The sequence below is a fragment of the Sebastes fasciatus genome, chromosome 6, assembly GCF_043250625.1.
Source record: "Sebastes fasciatus isolate fSebFas1 chromosome 6, fSebFas1.pri, whole genome shotgun sequence".
Lineage (NCBI taxonomy): Eukaryota > Metazoa > Chordata > Actinopteri > Perciformes > Sebastidae > Sebastes > Sebastes fasciatus.
In genome coordinates this window covers 10,005,502-10,027,008 of record NC_133800.1, presented here as the reverse complement: position 1 = coordinate 10,027,008, position 21,507 = coordinate 10,005,502, and the positions used below count along the sequence as shown (strand labels likewise).

The 21,507-nt window shown below is 41.8% G+C and overlaps 1 protein-coding gene across 6 annotated transcripts; it reads left to right on the top strand.

The window, feature by feature from the left end:
- The first annotated feature begins 120 nt into the window (after nucleotides 1-120).
- LOC141768975 (ankyrin repeat domain-containing protein 31-like) lies at nucleotides 121-20,685 on the top strand. 6 transcript variants are annotated; one of them, XM_074637552.1, is made up of 13 exons: nucleotides 121-1,959; nucleotides 3,961-3,994; nucleotides 7,348-7,631; nucleotides 10,045-10,209; nucleotides 10,327-10,469; nucleotides 11,539-11,710; nucleotides 13,575-13,726; nucleotides 13,935-14,031; nucleotides 14,281-14,377; nucleotides 15,106-15,697; nucleotides 17,552-17,692; nucleotides 19,784-19,913; nucleotides 20,207-20,685. In XM_074637552.1, exons 3-13 carry the CDS (start codon nucleotides 7,352-7,354, stop codon nucleotides 20,359-20,361), a joined length of 2,124 nt encoding a protein of 707 aa, XP_074493653.1. In that variant the 5' UTR covers nucleotides 121-1,959; nucleotides 3,961-3,994; nucleotides 7,348-7,351; the 3' UTR covers nucleotides 20,362-20,685. The 6 variants fall into 6 exon arrangements, with proteins under 6 accessions (XP_074493653.1, XP_074493654.1, XP_074493651.1 ...); XM_074637553.1 differs by having other exon boundaries at nucleotides 3,961-4,030; nucleotides 10,048-10,209; XM_074637550.1 differs by having other exon boundaries at nucleotides 3,961-4,030.
- Nucleotides 20,686-21,507: the final 822 nt, after the last annotated feature.

Genomic DNA, 21,507 nt, shown 5'->3' with positions numbered 1-21,507 from the left:
TCTCATGGTATACAGTGTAAACACAATATTTCATGCTCAGATTAGCAACACGTCTATTTTTACAAACTAGTGCTTCCCCTCTGTGTTGCGGCTTAAATGTTTGGGTGTTTCTGTTTATTGTTTGCGGCCAGCAAAGAGAGAAAATAAATAAATTATGAAATGTATGTAATGGTAGCCAGTTCAGGGGAAGGGCGGTACACACCAGTTGCAGATTAGGGTTTTTACTCTCCACCTACAAGAAGAACAGGGGTCGTGTTCTGTGAAGATATATTAACCTTGAGCTGACCAAAACCCAACATCATTTAATCTTTAGCTCAGGGACTACAGCAGTTAACACTGTTAACACTTAACCTGCTCACTGTCAGTTTTACTTCAACTAATCCTGAGGTTCAGTGTCTCCTGCCGTCGAGCTGAGTCTGAAGGAGTTGTTTGATATAGCATTCCCTTTTCATGACTGTTTAAGAAAAGCATCCAAGCTCAGGTCATTTGCAGGTTCATGTCAGGAGATGGAGATCAAAATCCTGTTTGGAAATTGAATTGTTTAAGTTCTATTTAACAGAAGGTTAATGACCTCTAACCTCCCAGCCTCAAGGCTGACCCACTCCAGGACCAGTGCTGGATCTGGGCTGGATGGGTGCCTGCTCCCCCGGGGACGTGTAGACATTTTGAGGGGCTGTATTTTCGCGCCAATCGTAATCTCAGTTTAAATAGTTAAACTCAGTATGAAGCTCAGACCCATAGGTTCAATGAATAATGATCTCTATAGCACTCATGATGCGATTGGTCACACTGATGGAACATAATATTGTAGATTATATGTCATATATATATTTCTGAGATAGCAGGATTTGGTGCAGAATCGAATCAGAATCTGAGTTTATAATAGGCTGTGTAAAGTCTGAACATGTTTTAACAGCATTTCACTGTTTAAATCGACTACATTTGTTGAAATAGCTGAAATAAAGTCACTCAAAAATTAAATGAAAAGCAAAAATTTAATTAAATGTTCAACATCTTTCAAATTTAGTTACCAAGAAAAAATGTAAAGTTACAAGCTAAAAATGGATGCAAAAATGACGGGAAACGTTCAACCTCTTTAAGTTTATAACGACAACAAAAAAGTAAAATTGCAAACTGAAAATGGATGCAAAAATGCAATGAAATGCATGCAATCCAAAATAAATTCATACATATATATAAAGTGATCAAGTGGCTGCCTCTCACATTGAGGTAGGTATTAGTGATGTGTCGGTTACGAACGAGCCGGTTCAAAGAGCCGGCTCTTGTTAGTGAACGATAAGAGCCAGCTGTTTTTTTTCCTTATTTTTTCTTTAATTAATTCAAGGCAGAAGTATAGGACGGTCTTCTCCGCACCACGGGCACTCCATGCACTGACTGTGACTGAATGTTGTGTTAATGACGTCCATGCGACCAATCAAGTGATGACAGACAAGGATCATACCATCAAGCAGGGTGGGGCGGGGCTGCACGATGCGCTGATGGTCTACAGGTACAGAGCAGGAGGAAGAGGAGGAGAGAAAGAGAGAGGAGTGCGGTGCGCGAATAGCAGACAAGATGAGTGACAGTCGGAAACGAAGCAGCATGTAAAATTATGATGTTCAGGAAATTATAAGGTTTAGTATAATTATATTTAATGATTTAAGTGATATATGTGAACACACTAATCATAGGTCGAAACAGCGCTAAATTATGGCTGAATTATAAAAGGCAGAAAATGAAGAGTCGTTTGGGAGCCGAAAGAGCCGGCTCTTCTTGGTGAGCTGAGCCAAATGATCTGGCTCACTAAAAAGAGACGGAATGCCCATCACTAGTAGGTATGTAAGGTCGCTTCTTTCTATAGACCTGGTTGCGCGTTTCTCTCGCGAGATCTGGCAACACTAACTCGTTTCTGAAGACACCGGACGGAGGAGGAGGCCCAACCTTATTTAGACCAGACAGGTAACAACAACAACACCTGTTATTAAGTTAGTAATGTTAGAGCTCCACTTTCTTTCTCCTTGTTCTTTGTAAGTTAACTTACTGTCAAACACATTGAGGCCTTATTAGAAGTGTCAGCTTCAAAGGTGTCACATTGTTGACTTTCTGAGTTTGAATAGGGCACATATGTTGATAGCTAGCTTAACATTAGCTTACAATACAAGTGTTAAAAGCTAAGTATTTTATAGTTAGTAAGTAACTTAAAGTGAGTTGGCTAGCTAATGTTATGGGGAATGGGAACAGCGGTGCATTCTGGGAGGGTGACGTCACAGTCTACAATACCTCCATCATAGAGAAGAGCTGAAAGATCAATCAACCAATTAATTTGATCCACAGAAATATACTATTTATACTAGAAAAAAAAGTTTGGAAACTTGTGTTTGGTGGATTATTTCTCTGTTGTTACAATGCTAATGGTCATTGTATTTTACATGGTTGGAAAGCCTGTTTATTTACCTTCATAATGATGTCCAACTTGTAAGGATCAGGTTTTGTTGTGGTCTATTAATATTACCCAGTAGGATGAACCATATACATGCTTCAAATGTGCTTTTTTTATTTTCTATCCTTATCCCACACAAGTGGTCGAAATAGTTTCTCCCCAGAAGATGATAGTGTGTTAAATTTTTATTTCATTGCATGTGACCACACAATGTCAGTTTTATTAGCAAACATACTGTATGTTTGTAGTTTGTGCTGCCATCTAGTGGGTGGTGTTAAAATAGACCATTTAACTCTGTGTAGATAAAAAAAATAGTTGTTGTAATTTAAACAATATTTACAGACTGGAATCCAATCCTAACCATTTAAAGTCCCATCTCATCCTGATGCCGGTCAGGAAGCTTTGCTTGTAAATAGCTGTCCCAACCATGTACCGGGGATGGACAAAATAGTGTGAAGCTTCACACTGTATGCTGGCACATTCTATCAAGATAGTGATATTTAGAGCAGTAATGGTGGGAGCACACATTTACAGTATACTCAGTGAGAGACAGCCAAGAGAGAGGGAGACATGAACTTTGATGGAAGTGTGTGAAGGAAGTGCATGAAGTGAATTAAATTTGAAATAGTCGCATTTGAGGATAGAGGATAGTAGAACTGCCCTAAAAACATTTGAGAATAAAACGAAAACACAGAGATGATGTGAGGCTCTTGAAGGTGACATGCCATGAGCTCAAAGGTCATGAAAAGAAAGCAGCGAAAACATGACTACATCAAAGATGCTGCAACAAATTAAAGAACACCAAAAGTTGAACAACAATTAATTTATACAAATTGGTGAATATAGGGAAAAAACAATTAATTTGTTAGCATGCAATTACTACAGACCTGATATAAGGCAGTGTGCATACATTGTGAGTATTTCTTTTGTATCTGTGGTACTCAGCTCCAAGACATATCAAGATACACACATGCAAAACCTGGATATAAAATATATATATATTTATATATAAAAAGAAATATAGAATATCACCAGACTTATCCATTAAATTTTTTGTCTTTCACTGTTATTGTCAGAGCAAAGAAGATTTTAGGTATTTGCTCTTATTAGAATTGATTGAATTTGTGGTTTGTGACATAAGCTAGGATTGATTGATTGTTTGTTGTTCAGTATTATACTGTGGAACTCCCTTTAGTTTACTCAGTTCTTCTAGCATTTACAGTACAGTATGTGTTTATACAGTATATGCATGTTTTTTATGGTTATTGATTAATTAATTTTGTTTTATGAAATGATGTCCTTTTGAAAAAGTGTCATTATGAAAGCATTTCAGCATTGAGCGAGTGGTAAGTGTGGTGATTTAAACATGCCTATCTGGGATCAATCCATACAGAAATGAGATCGAAATCAAAGCTTTAACTTGAAAATCTTTCAGGGATCCTAGTTTCAATACTTTTAGCATTCATATTTACTTGAAATTCTTTTACTGTATATCATAGAACACATCTTTTGTTTTGCAGGTGTGGAGGTGAAAGAAGAAGTGCAACACAACCGGTACAGGAGCATCACCAATCTGTTTTTGACCACCAGGTGGGTCTGATGTTTCACTCACTGCAGCTGGTGATGTGTGCACATTGCTCAACCCTTTCACTTTTTATGTTGCATCAGTCTTTTCCTGGTGGTGATAACTTTAGTCCAGATTAGAGGTGAACTATCTGATACTATCTGTGGCACGGTATCTCTGACCCACAATGACGACACAGATTGTTTTTTAAAAATGGTATCAACATCTCTGAATAAATGGTTAACTGGCTCTTGGATCCTGGTGTTTAATGTGCATCCCAGCTAGAAGTTCAATGGTCCAGCATTAATTCTTTCAAACAAGGAAACAATGATCTAATTTAGGCCTAGATTATTAAGTCTTTTTTTCATGGTCCTTCGAGCCAGAGCGAACCTCTAGACTGGATATGGATCCAAGAGCCAAGCCAGAGAGTAAAGAAGAGGAGTCAAGTGGAAGACCACGCCGAGAGAGGACGTCACCTGGTTATCTCCAAGACTACCACACAGAACCGTACTACCATGCCCTCATGTGGAATGGAGCAACCTGCCCTTCACCTCCAGAAACCACTCTGTTAAGGCAAGAAATGGCACAATTGAGAAGCATGGTTCATGAACTTAAAGAGAGACTTGAACAATAGGAATACAGTAATCCTGAAGCAGATAAGCCTGATGATAAGCAAAGTTGTGATGGAACAGTTTTGATCGAGAATGTGTTGAACAATCCCAGCCTTTATACCAAGATAAATACCAAGATACTATTCACGAGAAGGCACGTTCAGAGCCTGCACTTTCAGAAGTCTGTACATGTAACAGAATGTGGTAGGATTTCCCAGTCAGTACAAACACTCCCAAACCAGGGAAATCTAACATTTGCACCTGTCAGTCGAGCGCCCCCAGACCCTGTAACTACCAGTCGAGCTACCCCAGCTCATTTATCTGCCAGTCTACTGCCATCAGCTCATGCACAACCTAGTCATCTACCGCCTCTTCAGCCAATATTAGCTTCTCTACAGTCAGCTCATGGACTTACAACAAACGCGGCCCGAATCCCACCTCATGCTTACTCATCCCAGCCTGGATATCCATACCTGCCTGCATTTTCATCTGAGCCTGCTCCCCCTTCTCAAACTGATCAGTTGCATCAGTACCAGTTAACCCAAATATCACAACCCCCACCAGCTCCAGCATGGCAACATCAGGCTGCAAATTATGACCGACCAAGATATGCTCCACGCATTGAGGCACCCTCATTCCCTAACTTCACGAAGGAGGACCCCCATGAGTTTGCAATGCTAAAGATGGCTCTCAATAACCTCGTACCACCAGAAGAACCTGAAATGTACAAATACCATATTTTCTAGACCACCTTCACCTGAGCTCTGCTCGTCATATTGCTCTCTCTTACGCTCATGACCCACGGCCCTATACCATGGCTCTAGCAGCTTTAGATCAGCAGTATTGTCAGCCACATCGCCTTGTCCTGAGAGAAATACAGGCTATCTTAAACCTTCTCAAGGTCCCCCTCTGTAATGCAAATAGTTTCCACATGTTTGCAGTAAGGGTGAGATCTTTGGTGGGCATGTTACAGTCTCTGGGGCAAGAAGGGGCAGCAGAACTTGCCTTCGCATCACACGTACAACGTGTGTTGAGCAAATTACCAGCTGAATTTGTATCCAGCTATGCAAGACATGCCCTCACTTCTCGTTATGGCTCCAAGGAGAAGCCGAGTGTCAAGCAGCGGCAGCTCAGGTTGCAAACCTCCACATCTAACGCACCACTCATTATCCAAGAAGAGAATACAGTCCAAGAAGAGAATCCCGCCCAAGAAGAGAATACAGTCAGAGACCAACGTTTTCCTCATCAGCTACCATACTCCATGGTGCCCATTCCAAAGCAGCCCGAGGCACATTTGCTCAATACAAGGCCAGACCTAAATTAACATTTCCATGTTCCTACTGTCAGTCTGCTGATCATTCCATGACTCATTGTGAATGACTGAACGAATTAAGCACAGAGGAAGTGGCAACATGGATTAAAGAGCAAGGAAGATGCTGGAGATGTGGAGGGTCACTGGAGATGTAGAGATTTAAAATCTGGCAGCAAATTGTGACCTAAAGAAACCCTGCCCTAAATGTAACGGAAGGCATTTGGGAATCTTGCATGATGTGAACAGACAACCCCTTGTATCTAAAGTGTTGTACATGAATCCTCAAAGTAAGTCCCCCAAAGTCCTACTGAAAGTAGTTAAGGTTAAACTGATTAATAAGAATTGTATCCTTGACACCTATGCGATCCTGGACGATGGCTCAGAGCGCACAATCTTGCTGCCTTCAGCCGCTGAGTACCTTGGCTTAGACGGGGCGGCTGAGAAACTTGACCTGCGCACAGTAAGTCAAGAGACAGAGACCATGCAGGGTAGGTCAGTCACCTTGAAAATTGCTGCAGCATCGAACCCGAAGAGAACATATCCTATACAAGGGGCATTTACATCTGACAGACTATCACTGGTGGAGCAGACTTACCCTATCAACAGGCTCAAGCAACGTTACACGATGATCTAACTTAGGCCTAGATTATTAAGTCTTTTTTTCACGTAGGATCAATGAATATTGATCTGCATCACTTGGTCTCACTGATGGAACATAATTTCTATAATATTGGAGAATATATGTTAATATTTCTGAGTGTGGTGGTGCAGCTGCAGAATGGAGTTTGAAAGCAAGTTTTTAAATAGTCTGCGTATAGTCTGACCATGTTTTAACAGCATTTCAGATCAGTGACTGTGTTTAAACTCACTCTATTTGTTGAAGTAGCTTAAATAAATCCACTGAATGCCTTTGACCCAAGATCCAAATAGATGTCTACAATTTAAAATCGACTATTTTAACCTCAACGTCTTTTCAAGTGCAAATCCATTACAATCATAGGGAAGAGGTTAGGGTGAATGGATGGGCCAACAAAGTGCGACAGCTGTTGTACATTTCCTACCAACAGTCAATATTTTCATTTAACCATGACCACCATCTTTTACGATCCTTAACCAAGTGGGTTTTGTGCCACATACATCATATGAATCCTTTTTGTAAAGGTCATATGTAAAGAATGTAGAAGGCATTGACGAACAATGTCCTGCCAGTAGGGGTGTCAGATCAGAAAACACTTGTGGTTGTTTTAGAGGGCAATGACAAGTGACGGGTGTAGTTGTTTAGTTTGGCAGTTTGACTTATTGGTTCAAATCATTTTTATTGTGCAGCAACCACAATATTTTTTAGTTTGGGCAGAATAGTATTTGAGGAATCTGGAAGTACCTTCAAAGTGTCATTAGTGTGCGTGTGTTTTTCTTCCAGGTACATGGTGGAGATGACTTACCGCTGTAATCAGGAGCATGAGAGGAATGGAGATGTATCATCTTCAGATGATGACTCTGTAAGCTTGTTGTGTGATTGCAATGCCTGGCAAAGCAGAGGGGCAGCTGAGGACATGGAGATCAGTGATTTAGATTCACAGTTTGGCAACAAAGAGCAGAGAAAGGAAGTGGAGATGGAGAGAAATCAATTCAAACCACCCGAGCCAGGGATATCCAGCGGTACCCAGTCTGCAGCAGGCTGTGCTGGTTCTACATCTCAATCAGGTAATTAGAAGTTAGAATCCACTGAAACATCACGTTACAGCAGCGTAATGCTGCCAACAAATATTTGTGCAGTTTCTTGTTAAAACGAGAAATTAATTTCACTTCATTCGTTCATTTTTACGAGATCCTTCTTCACGTCATAACAAGATCATTTTCATGTTATTATGATATATTTTCTTATTACTACAAGATACCTTATTATTACATTTTTTCAAAAAACATTTCTTGTAATAACAACACAACAATGTATCTTGTTATATAACAAAAGTTACATATCTCATTAAAACAAACTGTTCTCTTTATAACATAAGTCGGTATGTTGTTTTAACAGGAAACTTCCATATGGTGTCGAAACATGCCTGAAGAGACACTGTAGCCTAGAGCAGTCACATAACATGATTGATAAACGTATAACATGATGATGTAGACATGTTGCAAGGTGTTTTTATATATTATGGCTGCTCTCATTTTGTGTGCGTGCCAATGCAAAATCAATTACTGCGTATATATTTGGTGTAAGTGATCAATGACCAGGCTACAACTCGGTCCATGCAGCGCTGACCACAGACGTTAAAGTATTTGACAAGAATGGACATCTCCTACCCTCCCGCCGCTACCTCTGAGCAATTCGCACAACGCCAGCTACAGTAAGTTTCAAGGTTTAAAGGGATAGTTCAGGTGTTTTAAAGTGGGTTTGTATGAGGTTCTTATCCACAGTAGGTGTATTACTTACAGTAGATGACAGTCGGCACGCCCCCAGCTTGGAGAAACAGACAGGAGTACCGACACGGAAGCAAAGCAATACAGTCCTGTGGACGGCAGACAAGACAAAAAAAATATTTTAACCATCTAAAAGAAAGGCTCACCTAAAAAGATCAATATCCGTTTAAGTGTATGCTATATTTAGAATATTTTCACCGCTTTATCTTGCCGTCAGACTGCCCTTTCCCTATCCTTTCCGAATGGGAACTGAACTGAAAGTGAAACTTATCTATGCTCTCTCCAAATCCAGCAGGCTCAGATCACTCACTTTCAGTTCAGTTTGGCGTTGGAAAGTATTCGAAATATAGCGTACACTTAAATGGATATTTTTTTTTTAGGTGAGCCTTTCTGTCAGGTGGCTAAAATAAGTTTTTTCTGCCGTCCCCATCCACAGCACTGTATTGCTTTGCTCCAGTGCCGGTGCTCCTGTCTGTTTCTCGATGCTGGGGGCACGCAGACCGCCATCTGCTGCAAGTAATACACCTATTATGGATAAGTACCTCATACAACCCCACTTCAAAACACCCGAACTATCCCTTTAATTGTCATTATACAATATAGGATTGCACAATGAAATGCAGTTGTAGCCCCCTCAATAACATGCACACACAAATGTATAAATATATATTAAAATATTGAAATTAAAAAAGAGAATATAAACAATAAACTAGAGACATCACACGAGCTGCCAATGGCCCCTTCCTCACTTCCCACCACCCCTCTTCCAGCGCGCTTGCTCGGCTGTGAGACGACCATGTCAGGATCTCTGTGATGCCGATTCCCAGGAACTTAAAACTGTTCACCAGCTCCACCTCAGCTCCACTGATGTAGACAGGGGTGTGTGTCTTCGCCTCCTTTGTCCTAAAATCAACCATCAGCTCCTTGGTTTGGCTGACGTTGAGCAGTAGGTTGTTCTCCGAGCACCTCTCTGCAAGATTGTGGATTTTCTCTCGATAGGAAGTCTCACCATTGTCTCATCAAATCCAGCCGATGATGGTGGTGTCGTCCTGCAAACTTCACAGCAGAGTGCTCTCCATGTCGAGGGTTGTAGACTCGTGAGTGTGCAGTGTGAACAGGAGGGGGCTGAGCACACCGCCCTTAAGGATGAACTAAATGTGCATTCGGTTCAGCGCCTCTCTCTCTCTCATCAGCACCAATGTGCAGCGTCCAACCCTCTGTCTATAAGACCTGCCCACCCTTCCTGACCACATACTGTACCTCATGAGGCTGTAAGCCTATGTTTCAATGTATGCACGTATCCACGACCACCATCATTGTACCTACACGTATCAGTACGTACTGGTCTGGAACACCGCTGAATTGAAGAGCATTGCGCTGTATGTTGTGGACCATAATCTAAATTTTACCGTTTCTTGTTATAACAACATCAAAATGTATCGTGTTATAATGAGGAAAATTTGTTTTAGTGAGAAAGTTTTGTGATATGACAAAATAAAGCGATATGCTGTTATGACAAAAAGTGTCTTGTAAAAACTGAATAATTCGGCATCTAGTAATAACGAGAAAAAATGTCACAATAACATGATTACACTACAGTAAGACCGCTGTAACTGAAAGTACTTTTCTCATCTGATTTGTCATGTTTTATCTTCATTTATTTCACAAATCTTGATTTTAGTCATCTTCAAAGCAGCAAAGGTCTCACAATGTGTGAAAATCCCACACAAAATGCAACTTAACAAGAGAAATGAAAAGGGAGAGACTCTTCTGCACAGAGCATGCAAGAGAGAAGATCTGGCACGAGTCAAAGTGCTCATTCAAGCTGGGATCAGCGTCAACATGGAGGATTATGCAGGTTCGTCTGTTCACTTGGTCACTTCTATATTCTGACATATCTGTCACTCGTGAAACATTTATTAACTGTCAAACACAAAACCCACTCTTATCAGTCAATGTTGACTTGAATTGTCAGGCTGGACAGCTCTCCATGAGGCTTGTGCTGCGGGTGACGAGGCCGTGGTCGAGGAGCTGTTGAAGGCTGGAGCTAATGTTAATGCCAGAAGCTCCGATGGTGTCACGCCCCTACATGATGCCGTTGCTGTTGGACACTATCAGGTGATGGAGAAACTCTGAATGAGACTTTTAAGATATAGAGTAAAGTTTTCAGTAACACTTTCCACATAGAGAAAGAGAAACGTTATCGCCTCCGACCGCAGCCGGAGAGAACAGGGGAAACACCGGCACCCGGTCGGAGACGGTAATGTTTCTCTTCCTGCTTCAGCCCCGCTGCAGGAAGAGAAACGTTACCGTCTCCGACTGGGTGCCAGTGATAACGTTTCTCGCTGCGGAGCCCCGTCACTTCACAAGACACGGAAAACCTCTGTTGTTCTGGAGGAGCTGCAGCATTTCTGCACAAACGTTCACTAGATATTCTCAGGGCTAAACTAACTATACTGCAGTGTGTGGTGAGCGGCCATGAACACTGGCAGGTGGAGCGAGAACGCGTGCGGTGTGAGTGAAGGCAGGCAGGCAGAGGAGCAGAGACTTCAGCCACACGCGAGCGTGCATGTGTCCCGACCCGGTACATTTATACGCTTAAAAAGTTACACACAGTCCCTTTAAGAGTAACTAGAAATGAGCATGTAAAGCGAATATTTTTCAATATGTTCTCCCCCATAGTTGTGGCAGGTTTTCTCTATCCATGCCATGTTCTAACCTTTTTTTTTACCTCTTTGCCTCCCTGATAATGCATCCTCAGAGTTGCTATAAACTTATTATATTGTCTTCTAACAACATTATGAATATTTTTTTACATCGATTAAATAGAGTTTTGTTTTTCAGAGCAAGTTGAGGTCACCTGCTCTGTGGCCCACTACCACCATTGAGATAATCTGCTCTCCACGGTCATGGTCTCACTCAATTACATCAAAAGTTTACTGATATCCAGTGAACATATTAAAGGATTCGGACAGATGGAGAATGTGTTATATTACATGTTAATGCATTGTGAAAGCTCACAGCAATTCTTTTGTGATGCATGTGTCATATTGGGTAAGGCTGGTATCCGCCATAGTTTGATTGATACCGTGGACGTCATGGAGTTATCTTTGTACGATATTAAAATCCACAAGCTATTGGAGGTTTCACTTCCTGACAAGATGTGAAATGCATGTGTGTTGTCTAGGTCGTGAAGCTTCTCCTCCAGCATGGGTCAAACGCCAGTGACAGGACTGTCGGTGGCCTCAGCGCACTGGACATGGCACGAGAGGAGAATATCAAAGAGCTGCTCTCTTTCCGACCATCTTCTGTTCCACATGAGCAGCCTTGTGAAGCCCCTGCACAATGCAGACAACCAGGCGAGCTACCTTACACATTCCATACAAATGTAACCCGAGCCTTTTCTTTTTATATATAGATGATGCATACTAAATAAATTAACAGATGCATATACTCCACACAATCCACTACGTTTTGAGTATCAAACACTCACCTGTAGTCTTGAGAGCTGGTTCTGAAACATTTATAGTTTCTCCTTGGAGCCCAGCAGCAACTATGTTTGCTTACAATGGTTGAAACAACAAATACAAGCAGCTTAACTGAGCCAGTGACAAACACAAGCAGCCATATTTTGGAGCATGTGAATGTTTTGAGCGTACTGATGGACAGCAGAGAAGTGGACAATGTTGGCAGAGTAGTTTAAGAAGTGTCTGGATGGTTATACCTTATTTTGCGGAGAAACTTTAAAATACATTGTGACCTTTCAAACCTAAGGTACGTAAGCATTTGATACTGAAAGGCTAGGTTGTCAGTGCAGCACACCTTTATGCCAATCACAGACTAAGTCTTTAGACTAAGTCCCAACTTTTTCCTGTTCCAGACAAATGTTTTAGATTTGAGACAAAAACGCTTCGAGTCGGCATGGAATCCTTGCTCAGGTCTGTCATGTTGTCCAGTTTAAAAGACACGTCCTGACCTTGTCATGAATTTTCCCAGATGCTACGACAGTCAACTAAAAACAAGATGCACTTTTAGTTGGAGCACTTTGTAAACTAGCTTTGGACACCGTGTCCAGGACGCAGGAGGCACACACAAAAACACATCTATGAAAAACACACACTCAGTGACTTCTCATGTGTTTCCACTGAATATTCATGATAATATCATTCGCTCCAGTCATGGATCTCTCCAGTTGAAATCATCTTTTAATCAGTAGTGTCGATTGTGCATCAAAAACGCCTCATGGCAAAAGGCGTCGGGCAAAACAGCTGATGCGCCTGTGGAGCGGGGCTGCCTGTTTAACAGGGCGATCACAAATCTCTCTCAAAGACAGTAGCCGACATGAAACTATCACAACATGAGATATGAATTCCCCCATCCCGCTCACAGTCCAACAGCTAACTAGCCCCACCACATCTATTGGTATCAAAACAGGAAGTGGTAAAGTATTAAAGTCCACCTCTTGCTTGACTTGATTGGCTGCCTGGGCCAAGTGTGACATTGACCAGCGGTGCGACTCCACGCCTGGAGTTGAAAAGTTGAGAATATTTTAAGTTTTTTGCTACAACTACAAAAAACTACAAAAACTTAACTGCTAGAAAAACGTGACCAGCGACGCCAGAGAGGAGCGCAGGGCAGGCGTGCAGTACCACAGGAAAACAATGGTTTTGCTGGTGACGCAGTTTCTAGCAAGGTTCCAGTGTGATCGGGCTTGGACCACAGTCCATTCAAATATTACGACACACGGGTTCACGAGGAGATTTCCTAACGGAGCGGACAATGAGGAAATAGAGTAGTTTTCAGCGGACATTTAAAATAGGCCATTTGGTTATTGAAAAATGTGACTTGATTTCAAATATTGATTTCAAATGGCTTTAGTACACAATGTTTACTAAATTGTGCTCAATTTTGACTGTTTTCTGAGTGTTTTCTTACACTTACAGTTTAAACTTCTATTTAAACGTCATTGAAATCAGTCGTTAGGAACCTCCCTATATGAGACACATTTTCAAGTTTAAACTATTTGAACTATGCATTTAAAGTTGGATAACCTTGCTACAGAATAGGACAGAGAAGTTGACACTTATTACTTCAATTTGTGTCAAAATCTTTTTGTAAATTGTGTTGGATCTGTTGCTTATTTCAAGCTTAGGAAACCTGAACCTTTAAGATTTCTTAGGAGTAGTGATTTCAGCTGAGGTCTTGACTGCAGGATTCTTTCAGGTGACACATCTTCAGAGGTTCACTGCCAGAGCAGCTTACGGCCCAGCTGCAGTGATTCGGCAAATGTACAATCCAGAGAGTCAGGTGACAGAGACGGAGCCAGAGAGCCTGGTGACATTCAGCTGAGGAAGAAAGACACCACCACGGATAATGTGAGAGCTCTTTACACGTTGAATACCTTTAGACTCTAATGTGCATTTGTGTGAGCTGCGGCTGGAATAAATGCACATAGACAAAGAAGGTCTTTTTAACCATTTATGGCACAAATCTAGTCATTTGAAGTCATCCTTTATTGAAAGCTTCACTGGTTTTGCAGCTTTGATGTGAAAGTTTCAGAAATGAATGTTTTTTTATATACAGCTGAGTCATTCAGAGGCCATACCAGTGGTTTTGGAAGAGGTGGGGAGGAAACAAACAGAGATATTGACTTGGCCTCTGACAGGTCCGGAGGATGCAGGTAGAGCAGCTACAAACAGTCCAGCCACTGTTTCAGTAACAGAAGCAACGATATGCATTTGCATGTTCGTGTTTGAAGTACACACAAAGAGTATTATTATACACCATAATCAGCAAATAGGATCACAGCATATCCAGCTGGTATTACTAATGCAAATGAGATGATAAGCAAAACATTGTCAGCTTGATTTCAAATACTGGACAGCCAGAAAGATACCCAATTTGTACTGTAGTTGTTCTGTTTTTCCAGACAGATATCAAGCTGCTCTAACACAGATCCAGATTGTGCTGGTTGAGGTGCTCAGCAAACAGCTTTTGGAGAAGGACAATCTTGCCCAAAAATACCGGTCAGTTCAGGAACTTCTCTCATCCTTGAACTTAAGTGAAGCTTTGTGTGCCAGCAGCAAAAGATATTGTGTTTCACAATGCTTTCATTTTCAAAACAAGGCAAAATTACAGAAGTAAATGTTAATGCACGCAGTAAATAATTAGAAATGAACATGAAGTCTTCACAGGACATATTTACAAATATGTCTTCTCAGAGCAAAAGCAGATTCCCAGTGCCCAGTGGTAATGCTGCCAGACACAAAGCTGTATTTACAACTTCTGTAAACTGTACTGATTATATTCTCATATTTGCTAGACTGAGCAAAGGGGTCGGTTTTTGTGAGACTACACCAGTCTGAGTTTCAAACAGAAGACTGATTATTTCTTTATATTCATTGCTTGAAAACAGTGTATTATTATAATTATGATTAAAGTTATGTTATCCTGAATAAATGCTCCAGGTTGGTAGAAATGTATGGTTGGATTCCAGTCAACGGTCTGAACCAAACTGGGCTGTTGACCTCCGCTCTCTCAGTCTTGCTGGTCTCTGTTCTCTGTCATCCGTCTAGTACAGGTAGAAATTCAATGAAGTCAGATTCATGCTTTAACATTGTGGTTTGAGGCTGTCTTTCTTGACCCGTTATGCAGTCTTTATACAGTTTTTTGAAAGACATAAAGGTTGGTATTATCATTGTGCCAGCACACCACTTATCTAATTAACAGCAGTATTGTTTGATTCTCTGTGCAGGAGCGTGCCCGACTTCTTTCGGCAATGTGTATTGAAAAGTCATCTGGTCTCCCTCGCTTCACGTCAGAGGACCTTTGTGGCGATCCTCCAGAAGCAGACACATTTGGTAGAGGTGTATGTAAACATGAAGGCCAAATTTTCCCCTCAGCCTCCCAACCATCAGGACAGCACAGTAATGAGACAGCAGTCGGATCAATCATACGCTCTGGCTTCCACGCCGGCCTCTTCTAAAGCTAGAGAAGCACGCAGCTGTAATCAAAGACAGGAAAACCACAGACCAGTTACACAGACCAGTCTCTTAAGATCGGCACCTCCAAACAATGTCACTGGCCGTACAGTGCCCAGGCCTCCTGCTCCTCCACTGGCCCAGGGGAAAAAGGCTGCCACACACACTGATGTGCTGAATAAGAAAGCCAGTAGCTGTCAGAGCAGCACCCCACAACCAGGAAATACTTTACAACACATCAACTTCCAGATGAAAAGAAATAATACTCTGATACAGACACGAGCTGAAGACACCAGCACACATCTCTCTCAGCTCGTACAGAGGGGAGTCACGCTGTCTGGAAGTGCTCTACAGCTACTGTTGAAGGTTAGGCAAAGCTCTTCTTATAAAACCTATTTAATCCATGTGTAACAGCTTGTTCTCTTTAGAGTGGTCACCAAACAACCTGAACTAATTAAACTGAATGTCTTTCCTAATGAAAGGAAAGGTACTACAATTTCTTTATGTTTAACTTAAGCCATGTTTCCATTTACATATTTTTATTCAGACTTTGAAGTATTGGATTAGAAAAGTGCAGTGAATGTTTAACTCACATGACTGATCAGCTGTTTCCGCTGTCGGCGTCTACCCAGATATACACCGATCAGTCATAACATTATGACCACCTGCTTAATATTGAGTAGGTCCCACTTTTACCGCCAAAACAGCTGTGACCCGTCGAGGCATGGACTCCACTAGACCTCTGAAGGTGTGCTGTGGTATCTGGCACCAAACCGTCAGTAGCAGATCCTTTAAGTCCTGTAAGTTGAGAGGTGATGCCTCCACGGATCGGACATGTTTGTCCAGCACATGCCACAGATGCACGATTGGATTGAGATCTGGAGAATTTGGAGGCCGAGTCAACACCACGAGCTCATTGCCATCCACACGATGTAAAAGAAAACTTAATTCATCAGACCAGGCCACCTTTTTCCATTGCTCTGTGGTCCAGTTCTGATGCTCACGTGCCCATTGTAAGCGCTTTTGGCGGTGGACACGGGTCAGCATGGGTGCCCTGACCAGTCTACGGCTACGCAGCCCCATACGCAACAAACTGCGATGCACTGTGTGTTCTGACACATTTCTGTCGGAACCAGCATTAACTTTTTCAGCAAGTAGAGCTACAGTAGCTCTTCTATTGGATCGGACAACACGGGCCAGCCTTCGCTCCCCACGTGCATCAGTGAGCCTTGGGTCTGACCCTGTCGCCAGTTCACCGGTTTTCAGTCCTTGGACCACTTTTGGTAGGTCCTGACCACTGCAGACTGGGAACATCCCACAAGAGCTGAAGTTTTGGAGATGCTCTGACCCAGTCGTCTAGCCAGCACTATTTGGTCCTTGTCAAAGTCCAAGGTTCAAAGTTCAAAATGTTCACTTGCTGTCTCCTATATCCCACCCACTGCCAGGTGCCATTGTAATGAGATAATCAATGTTATTCCCTTCACCTGTCAGTGGTCATAATGTTATGGCTGATCAGTGTATATTCATAGTGTCTTTGTTTCCGGACAGCATAAAACAGCCAATAATAGCTGACATGAAAGAACTATTAAAACTTGCCCAATTGAAACAAATTCCTAAAGACCTCTCTCCATTTTTCTCTCGTAGATGGTTAGATGGCCAAGGCGACTTGTTTTGTTGCAGGTTCACAACCTCTGCTTCAGCCATGCGTAGCCTACAGCGCCAACTCCTCACCAAACTACGCTGTAGCCGAGTTTATTCACTCCAAACCAGTTGATGAATGGATACACCTAATTCACATTTCTTTTTTGCGACATTTCAAAAGTTTGCTAAAAAATTCGCTTGACAATTGAACGGAAACAGTGATACAGACAACACCTCTTACTTTTAGAACATTTCCTCAAAGTCCATGAAAGTGATTCATCCACAGGCACATACATACGTGGAGCTTTCACATTTGATTGTGGCATGACAGGGTCCCACCCGTCTGGTACTGCAGTGAGTCAGATCAGTTGCGGCCAATAAGAATTACTAGCTGCCATTCAACAATCAATGTGTCAACAGGACAGCGCCCTGGACATTCAGTGGGCGATGAACCTTCCCTCTGCACTTCATTCTAAAACTGCAATAAATGATTGACTGCCGTCATCCCACATTGCTACAGCATAGCACTGTACTGCTGTCATCATTTCGGAAAACAACCTGTTTGTCTTGCGTCTGCAGGGTCACTGGCACCTTGCTCATGTGCTGGCTGACGGCTCGATAAAGGACAGCAAAGGCAAGTTGCACCGGGCTCCAGAATGCTGGCTGGAGTCTATCCTTGGTAACAACATCCCCGTCAGCTCAGCGTACGCCTGGGACAAGGTTAGACATCAGGCTGCCTTAATCTTATCCCTGCTCTCAAAACATAAGAATGACTGCAGCAAAAGGAAAATCTGTTGGCTTTTTATTATAACTCACACAAACAGACAGACAATAGCACTGCATGAAAAAAAAGCAGTCTCTTCATTCATTCCTATGAGACCACTACAGTGGTGAAATATCCCGTCTCATTGTATTATAAACAGCTGTGCAGTGTTTTGGCTTCTGATAAGCCTTTGGACTCACGGATCTATTCCACCGACTGGCCTTCCTGGATTGTTTTACCAGCATTCCCTGAAACAACATGGCCACACCTTTGCTTTTTGTTTGAAGTATTTTGGGGGCGTTTTGTCTTTACTCAAACACAGGAAATGGACATGCAACAGAGGTCCTCCGGGGACATTGCAATCATAGTATTTGGTAGGCATCTTCACCACCAGGCCACCATGCCCTGCATTTTTTTAAACTCTGGTAATTTGTGTCCATTTGTGCAACATTTCAGAGCAAAGATACAGAGTATGGACAAGATCACCATTACCATTTTGCTGTAGATACTGTATGTATCTTGCCCAGAGGATGAATCCAAATCTTTTTGGTGACTCTGTGACCTTTCCTTCTAGTCCCACCATCAGATCAAAATTTGTTGAGTCCACTGATGTTCTCATAAGATCAACTCTTTAGATTTAGCACCACCCTCAGGACAAAAATTAGATTTTTAGCCCCCACTTCAAATGAGACAACAAGAGGTCGCCAATAAACCACAGTCCTGTCTTTGGAGTGTGGGAGGAATCCTGCACCGGCATGAAGAGAACATGCAGACTTCACACGGAGGCTCAAGCCAGCCTGCACCACTGTGCCGACAAAAGCCTGACATCTTCTTCCTCTGTGCCACAGAGCTCCATTGTTATTAAAAACACATCAATGAGCCACACCGGATGACATGTTCCTTCATTACCATGAACACATAAAAAAGTCCCCAACAAATGCACCATCTATATCTAACTAACATCTGATAAAAACCACAGTGAGCAGCTGTTTTAGGAAATTACTGAACTTTTAGAAATTAAACTATCGATTTTTGAAGATTTAAGTCTTCAGTAGGAACCAATGGGCTTGGAGCTGAGCGCCACAGACAGGGAGTCAGAAAGTATTGAGCGACAGACTAACACACTGTTTGGGGCTGGTCTTTATAATGGTTACAGTAAGAAAAATATAGAATAACCCCAGCCATATCCTTTAAAACATGTATGCATATTTGCGTGATTTGAACATTGGCCTTTAAAGTAAATGTGGGCTTTTTGTGCACATTAATCAATAATAAAGTTTACGAAAGTAACCTCTGAGACCTGGTGATCCCAGCCGACATTACTGTCTTTAAGAGTCTGTAGCGGGCTCTGGCTAAAAAAGACAAAAACGTGTCTAAGTGGGTCTCCTAGAGTTAAGTTTATTTATCCAGCACTTGTCATAAACAGCGATTACAAAGGGTTTTAAAAAAAAGAAAAATTAGTGAACAGAAAACCTTCAGGTAGCAAGAATAAAATGAAATTCACAAAGCAGTTCACAGGCAGTACAGTAACACACAGTAATGTAGTGACATTAAAATCTGCCTATTTTAGTTTAATTGTTTGATTTCCGTTTGTTATGAACCCAGGGAGATTGAAGTCTGTGAAGCTGTCAGCTCCCACAGACTCTTTTCCTTCCTTATCTGTTGATGTGGCACAAGGTTCACGTGTCTGCTGTTTCCTGCCTGCCAGTAGGGGTCTGTGGAGACGGGGAGAGACACAGCATTAGGCTGTAAATTATTGAGTGTTCACTGTAGAGCTGTGCACCAGCACACACACACACTCCACCTCCTCCTCTTCCTCCATATCCTCCATCTCATTGAGAAAATTAAAAATAGCGTAGCGCTACAGAGGCCTGTTTAAAGACTGCATGATCCAGAGTGCTGCTGAAAGACATTCGATAGGCCCCTCAGGGTTCACATATCCCACCCAGGATACGTTGATACTCTCATTAATAAGTCATCATTTATAAACGGACATGTCAATGGTGTTGAAAGATATTTCTGATGAGCTCCTTCCACTGTTTGCTCAGGTGACGTTCAGAGACAAACCTTTGTCTCATTACTTATTGAACACGGAGGCAGGAGGAAAGAAACCAGGGACTCATCCTGAGGACGAGGGTCAACACATGGCTGGTTCTTCTCAGGAGGCGCTGACCACAGGTCTGTTGTTCCTGTCTGCCGACATGCCTAACCCCAGCCTCAGCTCCACATACATCCTGTCTGACATTTCCTTCAGAGCAACTCCAACAAATAGAGAGGGCAGGCAGGCAGTCACTGAAGCGTGGCTTTTTCTATGTCAATAATTAATCGCTCATACATCTCCCACCTGGAGTTCCTCTGAGCACTGTTTCAAACAGCCTCATTAAAATGAATTGTACATTTATTTAAAAAAGGGACTTCATATGTAAAAGCGTGGTTTTGAATGTATTTGAATGCCTTTTCTATTACTGCAGAGGCAGCCAGCCTGAGACGTCTAATGAAAATCAAGATAATCCACCTGGTGGGTGATGACGAGATGCTGCCGAACGCTATAATGGACTGTTACTGGGAGAAGCTCTTGATGAAAGACTACTCAGAGTCTGAAGACTGGGGGGGTGAATTATTATAATCATCTCTCCCCACATTTGTCCGTAACTGTTTTTGTTTTCATTATTTAACTTGATGAGTTTTACTTCTTCACTCATTTTATGATCAGTTTACTGTACTCATTGTGGGTACCATGTGACATGTGTTTGTACTTCAGGTTTTTGTGTTGTAACTGTTTAAATCAGACTAAAAAGTGTGTAAACTCCATTTGGCAGGTTGTAGTTTCACACTATAGCTCTAAACACTCATTTCAGTCTTCCCCATTTAATTAAAGTTTAGGTACTTGTAGTATTTGCGTCTTTAACTGCATTAAACCAAATCAATAAAGATAATACAGTTTATAAAAGTGTCTGGTTTGGTGTGTGGTTAAAGGTTTGGTATGGGATGTCCCTACCAATATCTAACGACTACTGAATTGTCCCTAGCAATAATTTTGAACAAAGAAAGCTGCTCTGATATTTGCAAATTAGCGAGAGAATAAAATAAACCAAAAGGCAGAATTCTGGTCTGTCAACTACGACGGAGTATTAGGGCCATTATTAGAAAAAAATAGATAATTAAGTCATAATACTATGAAGTTGTGAGACCTGTAGCTCTCTGTCTCCGCGTCCCCCTCACTTGTAGACATCTCTGCTCTGTTTGGGACTGTCTCCAGACTCCACGATGCTTCCCACTGGAACGCTGTGAGCTGCACTTTATCCTAAGTGGTGCAGTTAACATTTGTGTAGACAGTAAGCCAAACAATGGTGAGATTTATGCCTCATGATCAGAAGTGTTTTCAGTTAGTTTCAGTTTTCCACCTCTGATGAAGAGCAGTGCACCTAAACTTTGTCTCGTCCAGAGACCAGAGTCCCAAACAGGGTTCTGTGTCTGTCAGACGGTCTGAAGGGGATACTAACACACCAGCAGAGCATAACAGAGTCTAATGCACAGCATCATATTATATCTCATAATAATATGACTTTTTTTTACCTCAAAATATTACAACTTTACTCTTGAATTTTCAGAGAACACAGAAATGTGGGATTTGCTTTCAATGTGCATAAAGTTTTAATCATGAGCTGTAATCTTGCTGAAACATATGTGAGCTATTAAAGTCCAGGAGTTTATACATTCATTAAAATGCATTAAAGCTCCTCATGGCTCTGTTTTCAGGCTTTAAAAAATA